Below are 18066 nucleotides of genomic sequence, written 5' to 3'. Positions count from 1 at the left end.
AGGGCTAAGACCCTGATCTCCTAGAATCCTAGATCCTCCCCTGCTTTACAACATTCGATGTAGGTCCAGCAGGTTCTACAGCAGCTTTTTCCTGCCTTAAAACTGTTAAACTGTTGAAACACCTGCACATGCGGTGCAGGTGTGTGTTTTGTCTTTAGAAGAAAACGCCACAGAGCAGAGTCAGGATGCAGCGGCTCCCCAGAACAGCAGTGAAATACTGTACTGTACATGTCAGTCACTATTTGTCCTACAGTACTTTGTATTTCTTTTCATAATCATTTTTCATGTTCTCCCGTTCCAATCCGTCATGGTGGGGTGCTGCTGATCCCCGCAATATTAACTCTTCAGTTCGTATTGATGATTAAAATTATTACTTATTTATTTATAACTATATTATTTTACAGTACAGTACAGTAGTTATTTGTATAAAAAAAAAAAAGAAAACAGCAACGTCTATACCGTACTTTTATTTGTTTAACAAATGCTTGGGCCTGTAAAAAGTTTTTGTTCCTTGATTTCAATGTTGTATGGAGTATTCCATTGTATAATAACTTTAAAAAAATAAAGGTTTCTACTTCACGGATTTCACCTATCGCGGGTTCTTTTAGGAACGTAACCCCCACGATAAACGAGGGTCTACTGTAATAATATTTTTATTGCTTTGCGCCCTGTATCGCCGTTTCCCGCTACGGCTCCTTGTCTCTATCACATTTGCCACTCTGATGATCCATCCAGTGCTGGTGGAGCCTCCTTGAGGAACAGCAAGCGAGCGGACGGTTCTATTTCAGCTCAAGCAGCGCATCAAAAATGACAGCCTTCCAGCACTGGAAATTTAAGGAGCATTTAATTTACATCTGTGAAAATGGCTCAAATTTAACCGTGCAGTGCATGAAGTGTTTGCCGGCTATCAACCTGAACCTGCTTGTGTTAGTCTGCAAACTGCGTAAATGGTAGAGCCTGGGGTAGGAACAGGAAAGAGTATGGCCCGATGAGAGGAGTCTGAGAAAATCTTCCATGCCTGGTGCTGGCATCTCTTCTTGTGGACATCCTGTGATTGCCTGTCAGCAGTTCCCTCTCAGCTTAGTGTTTTTTTAAGGTTCACATTGAGTTCTCCAAAATTAAATGTTGAACATGGGTCAATATTCATTAAAACCTTAAAGTAATCAAAAAGTAATCAAAAGTAATTAGTTACATTACTTTTTTTAAAGTAATTGAAAAAGTTACACTACAATTACATTTTAAACAAGGTAACTTGTAACTGTAACGGATTACATTTTTAAAGTAACTTACCCAACACTGATTACACCACACCATTACATTTCATGTAAACCCAAATAGGGTGTAGAATTAAAATAGGTTAACTTCATAGTATAACCATGATCCTCTACTAGTCAGAGTAAATGCATAATGTGTGGTCCCACAAGGTTTTTGAAATGTCAGCCCATTTAGGTTATCACCACAAACTACAATAACCATCAACACACAAGAGTGTTGAACAGATTGATCAAGATTTAAAGGGCGAATACTTAAAACTACACTATAAAACTATAACTTATGTCACATAAAAAGTATTTTCTAGAAATCTAAATAAAGTCCTAAGTTATTTTCAAACCTTTTCCTTTACTTTGATTACTAACTTGTCATCATGACCATACACACAGACCATTGCTCCTGAATTGATACCACCATGCACTGTTTTCCCTGTATAATTCGGTACTACTATTTTAGTATCACACACTTCACTAACGTTTAAGGTCTCTTGACAGAACAGGAAGTACAAGAATATTGAGCAACTGAGGAGGTAAAAGTTGCATTAGTTCTGTGAAAAAAGGAAGAAAATACGCAAGCTGCTAAAAAGCAGAAGGCTTTTTGGAACTGCTCTTTTGTCTTCATTGTCTTTTCAGCTTAAAGAAGTTAGGATTAAAGTTGGGCACCAGATAGAGTTGTGAGGATGGGACACTCTCGGATTTTCCTATTATTGTGTAAGTGAATGTATACCTTTGAAAATAGAGAGACAAAAAATACACTTTTCTAAATAAAGCTGCATCTGCTCTGTTTAAAAAAAGATATATTACGAGTAGCCTGATAAGTATCATTTTAGAATTTTTTAAAGGGCAGTTTGTCTTTAATTTAAAAAAATGTAATTCTTCTCAACTCTTTTTCTCACTTTTTCTTAAATATCTCTTTAATGTAGTATTTATCTCAGTCATAAGTGGATACGCTGATGGTAAGACATATTTCTTTGCTTATATTTTTCGCAAAATTTGTTGTTTAAAATGTATGTAATTGTTTTTAGCCTCTCTTGATACATTGTTAGTGAAAATGATAAAGCCTCCTGCTCTGTAGAGCAGTTATTCATAACTAAACCAAGGAGTGGATTTTAAAAAGCCTAAGCTGTCTTCACGCAGTCAGCGGTTTATCTTTTTACCCCATATGATAATGTTTTAGATGGTAGGTGTCACCATGAAAAGTAAAATTATATAATTCAAACATTGGTCCAGTAAATTGGTAGGCATGATTTATTTCAATATCTCTTGGCTTACTTATGCATAAAAAAAAATGGGGGAAGTCTACCTTTTAGTTGGGGTTCTATAACACATGCACATAGCAGTGATGGACAGTCCATTGTAATGAGTTGAAAAGTTTGCAGTAATGTGTAATAATGTCCATGCATATAGAGCAAATCGATAGTAAAACAAACAGGAAGTATTCTCTATGGGAAATCTGGCTCATTGTGAGCATCTGTCTCTTGTGACCAACCAGGGGCTTGAGAAAAGAACAACACAGAAATACTCTAGTTTAACTTTTTCCAATAGTGTTTTCATTATAAAGAGAAAGTAAAGAGTTAACAGCAGCAAAAACTACAGATAATGCGCAATGGGTATAATGGGAGAAAATGGTAAAAACAAATTGGTCATTATACCCCTCAGCATAGCACATAACTACTTGTATAGCTATAGGCCAGTCTAATTGTATGTTTTATCAAACATCTGGTTGTATGTCTAGAAAAAAATCTGTCGCACTAATTAATAACTGGCATTTTAACACATTTTAGTTTTATGCATTTTTCCTTCACCTGCAGACGTTTAGAAAAAAATTTAAAATCAAGCTGAGGTGGGTAGAGTACCCAAAAATGGTACTCCAGTAAGAGTAGCACTACAAGTAGAAGTAAAAAGTAGTCATCCAAGAAATTACTCAAAAGTAAAAAAAAAAAAAGTATTTGGTAAAAAGGCTACTTGAGTTCTGAGTAACTGTTGGAGAATAACATCAGATTTAATGTTTAGAAATGATGCTGGCATTTTATGTGCAGGTTCTGGCATTTTGAAGACTCAAATATCTAAAGAATAAAAAATAAAACTAATGAATATACAGTAACAAATTCTTGCAGAAGCAGTTAGAACTTAGAAAACCAATCCTTTCAATGCAAATATACTGTACTAGGATAAGGTAAAAAAATTCCACTTTTAATATCTACAGTTAACTGCATGTTTACCTGATCTTGGAATAGTTCAAATTACTCACGGGAGGACAGAGAGACTTTACTCAAGCATGAGTAGCGACACTTTACAAGAATATTACTCAGGTAAAAGTAAGAAGTAAGTAAAACTACTCCTAAAATAAAAGTGTTTTCAAATTGTTACTCAAGTAAATCTATCTGAGTAAATGTAACTAATTACTATCTACCTCTGCTGTCAAAATCTAGGACTAAAATTGTAAATAATGATGTAATAGTTGTGTCAATAATTGACCAACTTTCTGGTTAACTGTAAATCAAGTTGTAATCTACAGTATTCAGGAAAAAAAAAAAAAGAAACAGAGTTGAGTTTAGTGTTGGCCTGGGACCTCTCTGTAGGTGGCTACCAAATGAAGTTCTGTTTAGGGGTTTGTAGATCCTTAGGCCTTGCTCTGTACATCAAAATACATTTTATTTCAATTTTATGTTTCTGCTGAACCACAGTAAAACCTATATGTTGTTTATGTGAACAGTTCCCATTAAACCCACTGTGATCCTGAACCCAGACCGGCCTCTTGTATACAAAGGTGAAAGTGTGATCCTCCAATGTGAGATCCATGCAAGTGGAGGATCTGAGTGGACATATGAATGGAGACCAAGCAGGTTAAATAAACCTTCAACAACGAGGCAATTCATTTATCTAAAATTATTTAATGAGTCTTATAGTGGAGAATACAGCTGCAGAGGAGTAAGTGCTCACAGCAGCACAGACTGGAGTGATGCTATTACATTAACTGTATGTAAGTTGGCCATTTTCTTTTATTACAATGTATGTTGTTTTATGTGTTTTATACAAATATGTTTTTTTCTGACAATATTACGTAAAACCTTAATTTATCAGTGTTTGTCTTTTAGATAGTCCTGGTGTCGTAACTATGAAGTATTAGTTTGTTTAGTTAATACATGTATAATTAATTGGATTTTTGAAAAAAACAGTTTTTCATTGCACAAAGTTTTAAAAGATGTTTGGGTTCGCAGCCAGAGGTTTTTTTGTTTGTTTATTTGCTTTTTGAACTGAGGTCTGTTTTAGTTTTAAATGTATTTACATACTGTTTTTTTTTTTTTTTTTTTTTTGTATTTTTCTTTTTGCTGATATTTAAAATGTTTGAGAAAATAAAATTTACATTCCAACTTTAGAATTGCAGAAACTTTGCCCAAAATATAAAGGAGATCTCAGAATCTTTTAACATGCTTTTACGTATATTAAAACTGTCTGGGTATAATTTGAGAGCTCCGCTTACACCGTCTCTGACTATGTTTCTTTAAACTGAAGAATTAACCTAACTTGCCTGTTTGAATAGTAGGTTTTGCACTGGTCAGACTAATCAAATTTAATGACAGACACTTCCTCCAACAGATAAACTCTCTGTGTCTATATCATGGGTGAATCCCGGAGACTCTGTGACTCTGAGCTGTGAGGTTGAACATCCACCTACAGGAACAAAGTTCTTCTGGTATAAAGCTGTCCCCAAACTATCAGCACACTTCTACACCTATGAGCTGCTGCCTGGCAGCTCCAATGGGACTGATGATAATTTCTACATTATCCATGGACAGAATAACACAACAGGATATGTGTGTGAAGCAGGAAGAAGAGAAGTAAAATATAGACATCCAACTTTTGTCTGGTCTGCAGGTTAGTTTTCTCAGTGTCACCTCTAAGCAAGAAGAAAATTAATGGAAATAAATTCAATAAAACTAAAGAAATTATTATGTAATGTCAGTGGGTTCATTGTCAACACAGAAAAGAAACATAGTGTTTATTGCAAGATTTTTTTTAAATAGGAAATTAAAAACAGCTCTAAGAAAACAGATTAAAAAGAAAGGTTTCTCTAAGAACAAAAGGATTATGGTATAGATGGAGGATAATGTATGGAGGACAAGTCCTGCCATAGTAAAAAAAATAGATACAGAAATAATTGAAATACTTATTTTTTTTTTTATAATAAGATAATTTTAGTTTTGTTTCATACTGATTTATAATGACTGCAGTTTTTCCATTTTCCAAACAAACAAAAGACATTGTTTAAGTTTTTGCTGAAGCTATGTTTGGGTAATTTGCGGCCATGTTAATATTAAACTTAACTCTCATGGAAGAAAAAAAAGTAATATATGATTTATTTTTATCATGTATTAAGCTTTGCTCTGTGCTTAGATGAAATGTCTTATTTATTTTCAGATCGTCATCCAACAGCGTCTCTCTCAGTGAGTCCTGACAGAGTTCAACACTTCAGATCTGACTCTGTGTCTCTAAGATGTGAGGGAAACTCTGCTGAATGGAGAGTGAGGAGGATTACAGAAACAGGCCACGTGTTAGAGTGCTCCGTCATGAATGGATCCTCATGTACCATGAAGGGGATCTTTTGTTATGATGGAGTGTACTGGTGTGAGTCTGAAACAGGAGAGTTCAGCAATGCTGTTAACATCACTGTACAGTGTAAGTAGTGATGTATAAAAGTCCTTTTGTATTGCAATAATTTCATACTGTACAGAATTGAGTTTCAAATGCCCCTTAGGTTTTAAAGTTACATAATACATTCTCTTCAATAAAAAAAATACCCTTTAACTTTTAACCTAGCTAAATTTTAAAAATGTTAAAAAATGAACATGCAAGATTGGTTATACGTCACCGTAAAAAAAAAAAATATCATATCTAAAATCCAATATTCACTCAATGTCTTGAAGATTTTCCTTATGACAATCCTATCCTGGTGAGCCCCGTCCATCCTGTGACTGAGGGAGATCCTGTTACTCTGAGCTGCAGAGATAAAGAACAAAAACTTCTCTCCAATGTGTTTTTCTATCACAATAACAAACTGATCCACAATGACGGCAGAGAGGAGCTGAAGATCTCTGCAGTGTCAAAGTCAGATGAAGGTTTCTACAAGTGTGAACATTCAGGAAAGGAGTCACCACAGAGCTGGATGGCTGTTAGAGGTGAGAGGAAGAAAACATTTTATCATTCAATTAATATGAACAGTGAGAAATTTAAGTAAATGTCCTGCAGATTTTTTTCAAAGTTAAAAACTAAAATGACAATTTACTCATACAATTAAAACCCTTTCCTTTTTTACTTAATATCTATTTATTCTCCATCTATCTATCTAGCAAATGTTTCCACTCCGGTCAGCTCTTTCTTCCAGACATGGGCAATGTGGAGTCAACAAGTCATCTCCATGTCATGTATTTAATCTACCCAGCCAATTAACCAGGTGAGTCCAATCTGCACAGGTTAATTCACGGTGAAGATTGGACTCACCTGCTTCAGTGGCTGGGTAGAACAAATACATGACATGAAGATGACTTGTTGACTCCACATTGCCCATGTCTGCTTTCTTCCATGTGCTGCTGATCATTGGATCAGTTATTGGACCAGTTATTCTTCTCATTATTCTCCTGCTATTATTGTGGCGCTGCAGATGCTCAAAAGGTGAGACCATTTTCATCTTAAATTGATTGTTTATTTAAAACCCTTTAAATCATTTGGCACATGGATGCATTCTGATGTTTATATCTTGGATCATGCTACCAGGATATAAAATTTGATTATTGTTATTTCCTGTATTTATTTAATGGAGGGTCATCTTGCTGATGAATGCTTAGGAAGGGAAAACTTAGCATTCGGTTATAGTGTTTCAGGTTTTATATTTTCCTTAGGACACTTAGGAACCCCAGTTCAAACCTGGAACAAAGATGAAGTAACTAGAACTGGGGTTGTTTTTAATTGATAAATAATTCAAAATCAAGGCTAAAACCAATTTAATCCGCTTACTTACCAGGATTGGCCTGTCACATTCCGGGTGGCTTCTGGAACAGCCGTTAAAATTCAGTTATCCCCACCAATATAGTGACTTAGGCTAGGCTATCAGCTATTAATTACCAACCAAAGAAATTTTGTCTCTATGTATTCAAATTTAACCAAAAGGATGGTGAATCTGGCCCTGAGTGATAAACCACTCGCTGTACAACAAACACAAACTACTACAGGTTAGAATATTATTGTCTTAATTTTTATCAATCCAGAATTATAAGGAAGCTGACATCTATGCAAACACTACACACTACTAGAAAAATACACATGAGGTTGACTACATGAATAATTAAAGAGTGGATTTAAATGGCTCCTGGGGAGTGTCCAAGGAAGGCCAAATCGCAATACATTCGATAATGTCCATTCAAACTTATCGGCAGATATAGTGAGCAATAATAGGTGCTGTTAAAAACAACACAAATTCATTTAGCTGAAAAGGGTTAATGTTTACAAATGTATTAATACAGCATTGTAGAAGGTCCGCAAAAGTACATTCATCTAACCTCTTTGGGGGGCCTTGCTACAATAGGAAGTCATAATACAAAATGGCGAACCCCTACCATGCAGTCAAATAAGGTGAAGCAACAAACTAGAAAAATACTGTAGGTTGTGAATCTCAAAAAATGGTGCATCTTATCATGTGTCCAAAAGGGAAAGGTTGGTTAGGCCTAAGGTCCTACAAACAACTCAGAAAAAGGCTGCCCCTAGCATGTGGTTGCACACAGTTTTAAAGGTGAACAAAACTCTCAGTTACTCTAAAACAACAACCTCAGGACAAAAGGAAATCAAGATATAAAGATGAAAGAAACACATAAACTCAGTCACAGCCAGTCACACCACATTCATTCACACCATGAAACCAGGGTTTAGAACCCTTTTTAAATAAACAAAATGAACCATATGAAAGTCAAAAGACCTGACTTAACTACACTCGCCAAGCTAAGCACCTTATTTTTGCATCAGATGGAATAATGGGAAGGTTTTGTTGTGAGTTTACTTGCAGGTCCTGGTTGAGGAAAGGGGTGGGTGGGGTGGGTAGCTTCAAATATTGGCTCAGTTCAGTCCAAAACTGTGTGGGCTCTTGGAGAGATTTAGATTGGCCTAATGCAAACAACAAGGAAATTTGATGGGCTTAAATCAATGAAGTTAACTTACAACCCACTATGGAGGCGTCCGTACACATTACACAATAACACGCTGTGATGCTGCCTCCTCAAAGGAGAGATTCTGTGCAATGGCGTAGAACAGCTGCTTATAAGGTGGAGGCTTCTGCTTTCTCACCAGCAGTGAAACTAGTAGGTGCGACAATACACTGATCATTAGCACTGACGGCAGGATAAAGGAAGAAGCTATGGCCAGCTAGCTTTCAGAAAGATTCACGTGGAACTTGTCTCTTAGGAAAGGAGCTGATCGGGTCCATTGGGTCCAGCTCATCGTTTTTAAAGGTTTATGACAGTCGGATTGTCTTGCTGGCATCACAGCTTTTCCTTCAGTTCATTTGTCTCACAGTTGTGACATCTGGGGGTTTGGTCTGTTCGCAGTTGCGCAATCTGAGCTGGTTGTATCTTTTCAGCAGGAGCTACAGCAGCACTGCATTCAGGGGACCTGCTTATCCCAGTCACAAAAGGGGGGTTATTGGTGATCAGTTTAAACATAGAAAGAGATCAGTGCAATCTGGATCAAGACTGAGAAACATGGGTGGACTGGGTATAGGTAGTCTATCAGGTATAATAAGTCTATTGTATTATTATAGATGTGGTTGTTTGGCCTAGCTCTCAGTCCCAAATACAGATACTGACTTAATCTATGACAATAATCATGACGTTTCTGATTTTGTTTTATGTCGCCACTCTGCCAAGGAGTACAGTTAAAAATGTCTCTATTAGACTAAATCTGGTATTTACATTGATAGAACCTAAACAACTGTGTTCAGGGGCGTGCACACATAGACACTAGGTGGTGCTAAAGCACTAGGAAGTTTGCCCTCTATCAAAGAAAATGCCCTTTTGAAACTAGTTTTTTTTTATTTATTATTATTAATATTATTAAGATTTTACTGAGGTCGGTTTTGAAATGATCTTTTGAAAACCTGAGCCATTAAAAACGACTGAAACAATGCCCCGAAATGACCGACCTACTTGCGCAAAAACGACCAGCCTCTCTCTCTTCCTTTGTCACGTGAACTCGCTCGGTCGCCCGCAGGGCATGCCAGATGCGCAGCATCATAGCAGTTTTCAGATAGCAGGAACGGTCGCTGACAGGCTGCTTCTCCCGTGCCCCATTAGCCAGGTAATATACAGATCAAGCAGAATCATTTTGTTGGGCATTAAAATGTCTCATTCAGCAGCACCAAACACGCATTTTGCCGACTGGTCACCAGATAAACTAGTTGTCTCCTTGTAAGATGCTATTTTACTTTTTATATTTTGTATCCATATTTTTTATCTTAAGTGTATACATTAGTCTATTTTATTGCATGACGTATACCCACAGTTTTTAGATATTTTTATAATTTTATTTACCTATTCCATATTATATGTTTCATGTTGCACGATTGTACCATAAAAAGTTCCTAGTTTGTGAACTCACAATGGCAATAAACCTGATTCTGAAAGTTTTACACTTTAGCCCAAGTCAGTGACAGATAACGTGAGGACGACCACATAGGCTACAAAGAATTTTGGTAGAGTTTGCAATTGCAAATCTACGGAAGAGGATTAGGGCCACTGAAAAAAAAAATAAGTTAACTGATTTTTAAATTTTATTTCAGTTTAGTATGGGAAAAAAGTCAGAATGCTGACTTTAATCTCATAATTCTAACTTTTTCTCATAATTCTGACTTTTTGCTGAGAATTCTGACTTTTTGCTCAGTATTCTGACTTTAATCTCAGAATTCTGACAATAAAAAAGTCAGAATTCTGACTTTTTTCCCCATGTTAAACTGAAATAAAATTTAAAAATCAGTTAACTTTTTTTTTTTTCAGTGGCCCTAATCCTCTTCTGTACAAATCTATGTGTTAAGACAAACGTTTTCTGTTGTATAGGTTTTGTTAGGCAACATAAATTAACACATTTTGGTCTCTTTATTGTCTTAATTGTATATTGATTTAGTAATTGCAGCACAATGCCAAGAAAGGAGGGTTAATCATATTGAAAAATCTTAAAAGCTGTTCACATTTTATTTTTAAGTGGTTTGTGCAGCAGGTATTAAAATAGCTATTATTTTGTAGGCTACCATAAGTCATATCCACGTGACAAGACTTCCAGTCATGTTGCCCTAATAGCCCATTATTTAAACTAATGTGGCATATTTGTTAAAGCTATTATTATTATTATTATTATTATTATTATTATTATCATCATTATTATTATTATTATTATTGTCATGATGGTTATTATTAATATATTGTAGCCAGTCACAGCAGGGAAGCTCTATACCATCAACATATAACAGGACAGGAGATGAGGAAGAGTTCAGGGAAGACACAGAGACAGAAAAAGACCAGGATGAGGGAGAACAGATGGGTGAGGGAAAACAGGGAGATGAGCCAGATGAAAGAAGTATGCTTTAGTCTGTTCTGTTGGTGATGTGACTTTTTTCCATTGAAAACTCACGTTTAGAGAATGTTACAAATAAAAGTCAAATTTCATTCAACATGCGTTTATTTTTTTTTATAATTAAGTGTTACACGTGCGCTAAAAAGTGCCCTCCCCCCCCTCCTGAGCACCTGCCCCCCAAAATGTCTGTGCACGCCTCTGACTGTGTTGATAACATACATTGGTGCTGTTTTTAGATTAATCAAGAAACAAAACAATGGTGTGAATATGGTTTTTTTTTCCTGAGAGAAATGTATAATCTATCAGGTTAGCCTGATATAATTCAATGTCTGTTAAACTCTTAATGTTCAACCTGTCATTACTTTTATTGCATTTGCAATGTTTCACATTGAAATATTTAGAGGGCCACAATCAAACCTTAAACCCAAATTATGGACTCAACTTGCACTAAAAAGCATGAATACAGACAGGGCTTTGTTGTTTTGTTAGATTGTTTTATTATTATTATTATTATTATTTATAACAAATCAATACATTGTACTCTGTTTCTTAAAAGAAAAGTTCTGGTCAAACATCAGACCAGAGTTAACCTAGTTTATCTAGTTTCAATGTAACCTGCTGAAGACATATAAGCAAACATTTATACATTTGTGTTTAAATTATCTGTTTCGAATGAGGAAAGAATCTAATCAATTCCATTTTTACTCTCAGATCTTTTTTTTCTAAATTAGCAATGAAGTTCATTAATTTTCTTTTACTTTTCCCCTCCTTTCCTGTAGCACCAGGTAATTCTGGTCCCTCTGACTCAGCCAAATCCCCTGATTACACTGGACATGGTGAGGCATATCTTTTTCTAAGTATCTAGCAGTGCAATATTTGATTGATTGAATAAGTCTGATCATCAGTAACTGATCTAAAATCCTCAAATATTTCAGCTGCAGATGATTCCACAGATGTTACATATTGTCTCGTTGAATTGAAAAACAATGACAAAAAGAGTAAGATTCAAACACATTCAATGAGCAAGCTGAGAAAATAACTATTTGTTCTTAAGATTCATGTCTTTATTTTGCTAATTTTGTATGATGTTTACAGGTAGGCCTCATAACCCAGGGGACTGTACTGTTTACTCTCAAGTGAAAACAGAAGCAACAGGTACAGTCTTTCTCATTTCATTACCATGTCAGTTCTTTAAAGGTCAACACAATGTTACAATCGTAGGATAACATCTTTTCTCATAAACCATCATAAGCTGATTGTTCAGACACAAAGTGGTTTGTGTATAAAATCTATGCCTTTTGGTCTGTTTTAACCAAAGGCCTCTTATTGTCTCTGTTGATGTAGATTGTAATCCAAAACAAATACACTGTAAGGGAATATTTTTGGTTTTACAAATTTTTTTTCTCATAAAGAAAAAAACAAAAGCATAATTGGATTAAGATTTAATGTGTCTGCCAGAATACTAAATCCAGAAATCTGTTTAAAACTAGTTACGGGCAATATAAATGTTTGCCGGGATGTGTTTCTGTTTTGAATTTACCCCAGTCTTTCAATTATCGGGCATTGTACCAATTTGCCAAAATACCTCAGAGATTTTTGCTTGCAAGTTTGAACTAACTATTAAATGTGTTGAATATAGATACAACACTACCCACCATTGTTAAAGGTTTGATTAATCTTTTCCAAAAAAAGTTAAAGAACAATCCACTGGACTTTATTTCCAAGTTTGAAGACGTTTCACTTCTCTGAAAGGGGGATCGTTGGGGGAATTGTTGGTCTGGCTGAACTGACAATACATTCTGATCCCCTGTATGGGGGTTGCGATGATATTGATTCCTTCTCGCTATTATTGCAACCCCCACCCCCAACAATTTTTCCCTAACGACCCCCCTATTCAGCGACATAGAGAGGTAGGGGGTATTGCAGGCTAATTAAGAACCCAAACGACTGCCCATTCCTAAGCGGCAGACCTGTTTGTCCAGTTGAAGTTGCATGTTTTCTAAGCAAAAACCAGGTTTTGTTTTTGGTCTACTCTATAAAGCCTCGAACTCAACGCTATTTCTGACATTTTTAATTAAAAAAGCTTCCTGGATGGGAAGGGATACATCTTCAAACTTGGAAACAAAGTCAAGTGGATTGTTTTTTAACTTTATTGGGATGACTATGACCTGTATGACTGAGAATCTTCTGCAGCATTTGATTAGTCTGTTTGCATGTATTAAGGATTACAGATGCATTTCCTTCTTCCATCAAATATGTAAATTTCTGTCAATTTCTGTCAGCATTATATTTTGCATATTTAATAGAGAAATAAACATAAATCGACTGAGCCTGATATTATGTTCATGTCACAAAAGCAAATCAGTTTGCATTTTACCGATCAGCTTTGTGTGTGCAATCAGATTTGCTCTGTTTTTATACAAACAAACCATTTAAAGGCCCAAAAGTGTAAAACAGTTTAAATAAGTTTTTACTCAAGCTTATCATAACATAACAATCCTTTGCCAGGCCCTTGCCTAGTTGAAATTATTGATTAAAACTGAGACGGGCAAATAAATAAAAGTAAAAATGAGGTAGATAAAGGTGACACTTATATTTATTTCTTCATTATAATTTTTTTCTTAATTGTCCTCATGGTGATGTGGTTTATGTCTTTAATTGGAATGTGGGGAACCTAGGTGATGGCAAGAGGATCCAGTGTAAAAAGCTCTAAGCAAGTGATTAACTAAACAACAATAGGCCCGTAAGCAACATTATCTGGGGGGGCCCCATATGAAGTACAACACATGATATAGGTTCACAATATGGCGACGGTTCCATAAATTGGCCGAGAAGATACAATAATGCAATTGTCAGTAAAACATGATTACACATCATACACTCAAAAATAGTGACTGTGCCCCTTGAGTGGAATCAGTGGTGACAGCGCACCACCAAATGTTACAGACATCCTAAGTACAAAAAATTAAATTCAGGGAGATGCTTATCAACACAGCCCGAAACGTGCCCCATACATACACACTTCGTCCTTCTTCACCTTCACCTGACATGGATATACTTTAATTTATTATCACAACAAGCCATGGGGCTAACTTGAGCTTCACAGCTCCCCTCCTAACCCACGCTCTCTCCATTCATCTCCTGATCTCAATCTTAACTCACTGTAGCGGCAGCAACGTCCACCTCTCCTCGTTTTTTGGGGGGGAAGTTTTTCCCTTTTTTTTCCAGCAGCTCTTCTTTCCTTTTTCTTCTCTGGAATAAACTTAAGTACCTCTTTTTAGTATCCATCATCGCTAACCCGTTGTTTGTAACCGTTATGGTTTTAATCTACATTACCCATAATTCCAAGCCGTGGTGTAAAAAATAAATTACTCAAATACATTGCTCTTTTAAGATCTTTATTGCGGTTTGAAACATATTAAATTAGTGTATTTTTTACCAACCGTCTAATGAACTATACACAGTTATTAACATAGCAATTAAAAGTACCATTGTCTGCTTTGCTATTGGTGTGGCGTTTAAATGGCTCACCATCATCTTGAAATCTGGCTTGTGTTGTGTTCCGGTGCGGTCAGTCACTTCAGTATCAGGTAGGTTGAAGAGGAATTTTTCGCACCATTACATCTGCATCTGCAAATGGACGTCCTGGTCTACAATTGCATAGGGGGCCTACCAGGTGTCAGTGATGAGGCCCCTAAGAGGTCATGGGCCCGTAAGCAAGGGCTGTCTCTGCTTACCAATATTTACGCCATTGTTTGACCCCTGATTATAGAAGCAGCTAAAAGAGCAGAAGCAATAACAGTTGTTCAAAGTGTTTCAAATACTGATTTGTCATTTCTACTATATATAACAATCTGACAGAATTCAACATAATATTCCTACACTAATAGAATGCATTAGAATAATAAATGATTACAAATGCTGCTAAAAGTTTAACACAGATCATTTCTTCTCTACTAGAAAGGAGGAGCCCTGCAGCAGCAGATGCTTTATATTCTGAAATCAGTTCGGAAGCACCACTGGATGATGTTGCTGCGTAAGCTGCGTGCTGTGTCCTTTTGACGGTTACCCCAAGATAATTTGAACCAAATATTCACCTTCTTCAACTTTGAAAACCATCAATATTTCATGTGCTTTTGTTTTTTATGAGACTAAGCATGCCTTTAAATGCAATATCAGGCTTTTTTTTTTGTGTTGGTGTGTATATTTTGTTGTATAATTTGAAGTAGCTTCTTTTTGGGACTTCTGAATCTCTCTTTAATATTTTATATTGTTAGATTTAAATGTATTATGTTATAACATACAGTAACCAAACAAAAAAGTGAAATATTATATTTATAAGAGATTTTGCTCTCATTTAAATTTTCTGTTGTTTAGAACATGCCATTTAGATCAGTCTTTGAGCAGTGAGGTGCTTGCAATGCTTCTATTTGCTGGTCACATTAAATAGAGATTTAATTAAATTATACATATTACTGTAACGTATTTAAAGATGCTTTAAAGATGAAAGACTATTGTTTTCATTTTTAATGTGCAATATGTGTCTCAAATAAAGTATACATGAATAGAATAGTATATATTATGTTAGATCAATGTTTACTGTAGATCATTTAAAATACAGGTAAAAGACATGAAGTATCTGATTTCCTTCGGTTTTTAATTGGAGGACCTTTTGTTGTCAGTCATCTCTGTGTGTGTAATGATATACCCCTTTCCCACAGGCCGAAAAACTTGTTTCTACCCAGGAGTAATCGGCTTTTCGTGGCAATGGGAACAGCTCCGTGATCCATGAAATTACTTGGCAAGCGACCCGGGTTAAAATCACCTTAGAGCGGCATACAGCTGGGACATCAGACGCGAGTGGTCCCACTAATTTACATGATACGATTGAGAGCAACGTATTGACATCTATACACGGTGACAAATGCGTCTGATGTAATAGGACAAGTCTGCTTAAATTTGATAAACATGAAGCAGCACTGGTAAGAGGGATTCAGACAAATAAAAGAGGGAAACAACACAGCAGACTTGCTGTGCCTTGGTTTCCTTACATATTGCTCTCCATTGTTTACTTTCCTTATTTCTGTTGCACTGGTGAGAGCAACAATGCTTATCCAGACAAACAGTGACAATGGGTCAGAGGCCATGCAGAACATCTCTTTAATACTGCCTCCTCTTTGGTTGGGATTGATGTCCTCAATGCTTAGAAATAATAATATTGAAGGTGATCTCCAGTGTTTTTCATTAAAGGGCCTTACAACAGGACTAGTTTATTCATTCCATTTTACACCTACCATCCCCCACATGTTGACTAGCCAGCTGGAGTATGCGTAAACATATAATTGGTTTATTTGTCAAGGCTCAGATCTAAAGGATCCAGTATTCAAGGCGGACAAACCAATTACTCAGAACATTTATTGAAAGCAGAACTGGGTGGGTCAGCGTCTAAGGCAGGAACCTCTGTGGGTGGAGACAGTAGATTAGTAACCATGTCTTTCTGGAAGTGGAAAATCATGAACGAGTGAGTCACTAACCTGATCTTAAAGTTCAGTTTGAGACTGCCACCGTGGCAGAGCAATCGCCGCACAGAGAGTTCCAGGCACTAATGTATCAGAGTTCTGAGGATAAGCAGGAGATCAGCACCTGGTAGATGGATGAAGGCAGGATGACCTAGAGGCTGGAGCTAAAGGCAATTTTGGTGACGCAGTGGGTTGTCAGAGCCAGGAGGTGAGAGATCAGGTGAGGTGCTGGGGGAGAATCCAGGATGGAGTGGGGGTCCAGATAGCTGCTTGTTTGTTTGCTGAGGTGAACCAACACAAGTTTCTCTATGACTTTGATGCAGGGGGATGTCAGGGCAACAGGTCTATAGTCACTGAGGACTGTTGGCTGAGTCTTTGGTACTGGAACAAGGCAGGTCTTCCACATTATTGGAACTGTTTCTTGGGTCACGCTTAGGTTTAAGATGTGCTGTAGAATTCCACAGAGCTGCTCTGCACTGGCCTTCAGGACACTCGGGCTAACTCCATCTGCACTGGTGACTTATTACGATTCAGTCCCTCCAGAGAGGATGCTGAACCTGTTGAAAAATGGATTCAGTCCATTTGTTCAGCCCAGACTTCCATCTGTCTGATAATCCTTCTTCTTGAAGCCTGTGACCTTCTTTATCCTTTACGACACATCTCTGCTTGTTTTCTTTTTTCTTGTTGAGCAGTTCCCTCAAATCGCTTTTGATCCATGATTTATTATTTGGAAGCATTTCACTGTTCTAGTAGGGATGGTGTTATCTACACAGAAGTTTATGAAGTCAGTCACACACTCAGTCATTGCATTGATGTTCTCTCCATGTGGCTGACACAGTGCATCCCAGTCTGTAGCCTCAAAATATCCTTGCAGGGCTTCTTCAGCCTCCTGTGACCTACTTCTCTGAGTAATTTTATTGCAGGTTGTCTCTTATAAAGGGACTTATAATTTGAGCAATGAAAAACAAGATTGTGATTTGATTTCCCAAGAGGACATCTTACTTTGTAGATAAATAAGGCCTTGATATTTGCATAAAACAAATCCAAAGATTTGTTTCTCTGGTACACCAGCTGACAAACTGTTGGAACATTTGCAGTATAGCAGAGAGATAGGAGTGATTAAAATCACTAGTTATTACCACATATGCACTTGGCTGTTGAGTTTGGAGTTTAGCAACAATAAAACAGATTAACCTACTTCTCATGGAGTGGGGCAAAGGCAGAAAGTGGAATGTAAGTGGATACTAATAGAACACGGGTAAACTCTCTGGAAAAATAATATGGCAGAAAACCAACTGACAAGTATCCAAAAAAGAAAAAAAATATCAGTAAAAATCCCTACAGTTTCACAACATTCAAGACCAGAGGCAAAAAAAAAAGGAAACTCTGATCCACAAACAGGGAAACTAAAGTTCTTGTAAAAAATTATATTAGGGTCAAGCTAGCAGAGGTAGTCCAACGTGCAGCCATCTGAAGCAGTATTATTCTAGAAAGACATAATTGTGTTTTTCTTTCTGTTTGCGAATAAACCAGCTCAGCATTTGTCATCAATAAGTGATCAACAAGTTCTGCATTCAGACACTGAAGATCCTTTCTTGGTAGATAACCGCTGTTCTCAAGGTATAAAGCTCCCTTAAACAATCAAATATTTAATATAATTTATT

At 36.5% G+C, this 18066-nt stretch overlaps 1 protein-coding gene across 1 annotated transcript; it reads left to right on the top strand.

The window, feature by feature from the left end:
• Positions 1-1875: 1875 nt before the first annotated feature.
• Positions 1876-15408, top strand: LOC119796606. Its single transcript, XM_038305232.1, has 11 exons — positions 1876-1982; positions 2195-2227; positions 4872-5150; positions 5694-5951; positions 6200-6451; positions 6623-6646; positions 6846-6944; positions 11663-11719; positions 11819-11881; positions 11979-12038; positions 14844-15408. Exons 1-11 carry the CDS (start codon positions 1952-1954, stop codon positions 14921-14923), a joined length of 1236 nt encoding a protein of 411 aa, XP_038161160.1. The 5' UTR covers positions 1876-1951; the 3' UTR covers positions 14924-15408.
• The last annotated feature ends 2658 nt before the right edge of the window (positions 15409-18066 follow it).

The sequence above is a fragment of the Cyprinodon tularosa genome, unplaced genomic scaffold (genome assembly GCF_016077235.1).
Source record: "Cyprinodon tularosa strain WSP-4 unplaced genomic scaffold, ASM1607723v1 ctg553, whole genome shotgun sequence".
Taxonomy (NCBI): Eukaryota; Metazoa; Chordata; class Actinopteri; order Cyprinodontiformes; family Cyprinodontidae; genus Cyprinodon; species Cyprinodon tularosa.
Note: the sequence above shows the minus strand (reverse complement) of the source record. Positions and strands in the feature narration are given on the sequence as shown.

Bases quoted from the DNA above. Each gene is read 5' to 3' on its own strand.
- LOC119796606 (XM_038305232.1), top strand. From the start codon at position 1,952: ATGGGACACTCTCGGATTTTCCTATTATTGT. The intron at 6,647-6,845 runs CTTTCTTCCAGA...TGCCCATGTCTG, and splicing joins TGTTTCCACTCCGGTCAGCT to CTTTCTTCCATGTGCTGCTG. The intron at 11,882-11,978 runs GTAAGATTCAAA...TGATGTTTACAG, and splicing joins GAAAAACAATGACAAAAAGA to GTAGGCCTCATAACCCAGGG.